The 1,662-nt window shown below is 45.6% G+C and overlaps 1 protein-coding gene across 1 annotated transcript in view; it reads right to left on the bottom strand.

The window, feature by feature from the left end:
• Nucleotide 1: 1 nt before the first annotated feature.
• The window catches only part of LOC105756790 (mucin-3A-like), a gene marked incomplete at its 3' end in the record, with an annotated part of 3,957 nt that continues 2,296 nt past the window's right edge, over nt 2-1,662 (bottom strand). The window contains exon 2 of the mRNA XM_023740980.1: nt 2-1,347. Within this exon, the coding sequence (XP_023596748.1) occupies nt 2-1,347 (1,346 nt within the window). The remainder of the gene's footprint in view (nt 1,348-1,662) is intronic.

Raw genomic sequence — 1,662 nt, 5'->3', positions numbered from 1 at the left:
TCGGTGAGAGGGTGACTGTAGTAGGTGTTGGTGTAGTCCTGTCGGTACTAAGAGATGATGGAGATATATTAGTTGATGTCACCTTGGTACCAGAGGTAGTTGGAGATGAGATGATTGCCGATGTGGAGGTACTGTCTGTGGAGAGTGTGTGTGTGGAAGTGACACCTGATGTCCTGTGTGTGGTTGTCAGAGCAGGTGTTGTTACAGAGTCTGTGGTGGCAGACCTGGTTGTTTCTGTAGGTGGGGAAGTTGTAGAAGTGGGTGTGATAAAGGTAGTTGATACGTCAGTGGTAGTGATCGCAGATGTGATTTCAGTTGTGGGATTGGTGAGAGTACTACTTGGAGAATTAGAGCCCGTGGTTGCAGGTGTAGGTGTAGATGTGGCATCAGTGGTAAGGACTGTGGTACTCATGGAAGGCATCGGGGTAGTGTTTGTAGTTTCACTGCTGACTGTTTCTGTACTTGGGACGGGTGAAGAAGACGAAAGCATGTGTGTGGGTGATGTTACCGTATCGGTGGTCACGGTAGCCGGGGTGATGGTCGTGGAAGAATCAACTGTAATCGTGGGAGTGATTGATGAAGTGGCCAGGGAAGTAGAGGTAGATTCTGAAGTGACAGTGTCTGTAGAGGTGTCTGTGGTAGGAATAAGTATTGATGTCTTCATAGATGTTGCATTAGATGTTGCAACAACCGTCTTGCTTGTTTCTGTTGTGGGAGCAGTGGATGTAGGTGGTAGAGGTGTTGTGGATGTTGTGAATGTATTGGTGAAACTTGGTGAAACGGTGGTTTCAGCCGTTGTGGGCAGTGCGTTTGTTATGGTTGTGGATGTGTAGACACTCTCTGTAGTAGTAGAAGAGGTCGTGGCTGATGGTTCTTCCTCTGTAGCGGGATTAGTACTGATTACAGATGTCTCTGTGTTCTCTGTCCCAGCAGTGGTGGTGTAAGAGGTAGTGAAGGACACTTGGGTCACTGTTATGCACGTGGTTGTGGGGTAAGTTGTGGTGATCATGAGTTTTGTTGGAATTATGCACTCAGTAGTGGGCATATAGACAATGATGGTAGGTGGACTGGTATCTACCTTGATGACAAAGTTTGATAATGGCGTTGATATGCTGGAATTGGTTGGAGACTTGAGCAAAGGTTCAAGAGTGGGCTTAAAGTTGGGGGATGTTTTGATAGTCGTATGTGTGATTTTTCTTCTGCCAGGAATGGGAGAAACAGTTTGTGGGGTACTGACTGGCCACCTTTTTGTGCCTTTAGTCTGTGAGGAATTGCTGAGATCAGTGGGTGCTGCTTCTGCACTCAGCAAAAATGCATTAGAGGTGGATGTAGCTGTGTATAAAGTTCCTGTATTGGCGGTAGAACAGAAGAATGTGTTGGTGATTTTGTAGGTCATTTTTTCACCATACACTATGTAGGTTTGTCACTGCCCCATTTCCCAGATGTCCTATTGCTTATTTCCTCATCACAGGCAGTTTGGAACTGGAGGCTTTGGGTTTTGAAGCCCCCTGCCCCGTCATCCGTCTGCTCCTAGGGCATCTTCTCAAAGATGAGAAGTGGAAATTGTCCTCACTTTCTTTTTTTTTTTTATATTTTATTTTACTTCAGGTGAAGGCTTACAGAACAAATAGTTTCTCATGAAACAGTAGTACACATGTTGTT

This window comes from Trichechus manatus, unplaced genomic scaffold, assembly GCF_000243295.1.
Source record: "Trichechus manatus latirostris isolate Lorelei unplaced genomic scaffold, TriManLat1.0 scaffold00170, whole genome shotgun sequence".
Taxonomy (NCBI): domain Eukaryota; kingdom Metazoa; phylum Chordata; class Mammalia; order Sirenia; family Trichechidae; genus Trichechus; species Trichechus manatus.
Note: the sequence above shows the minus strand (reverse complement) of the source record. Positions and strands in the feature narration are given on the sequence as shown.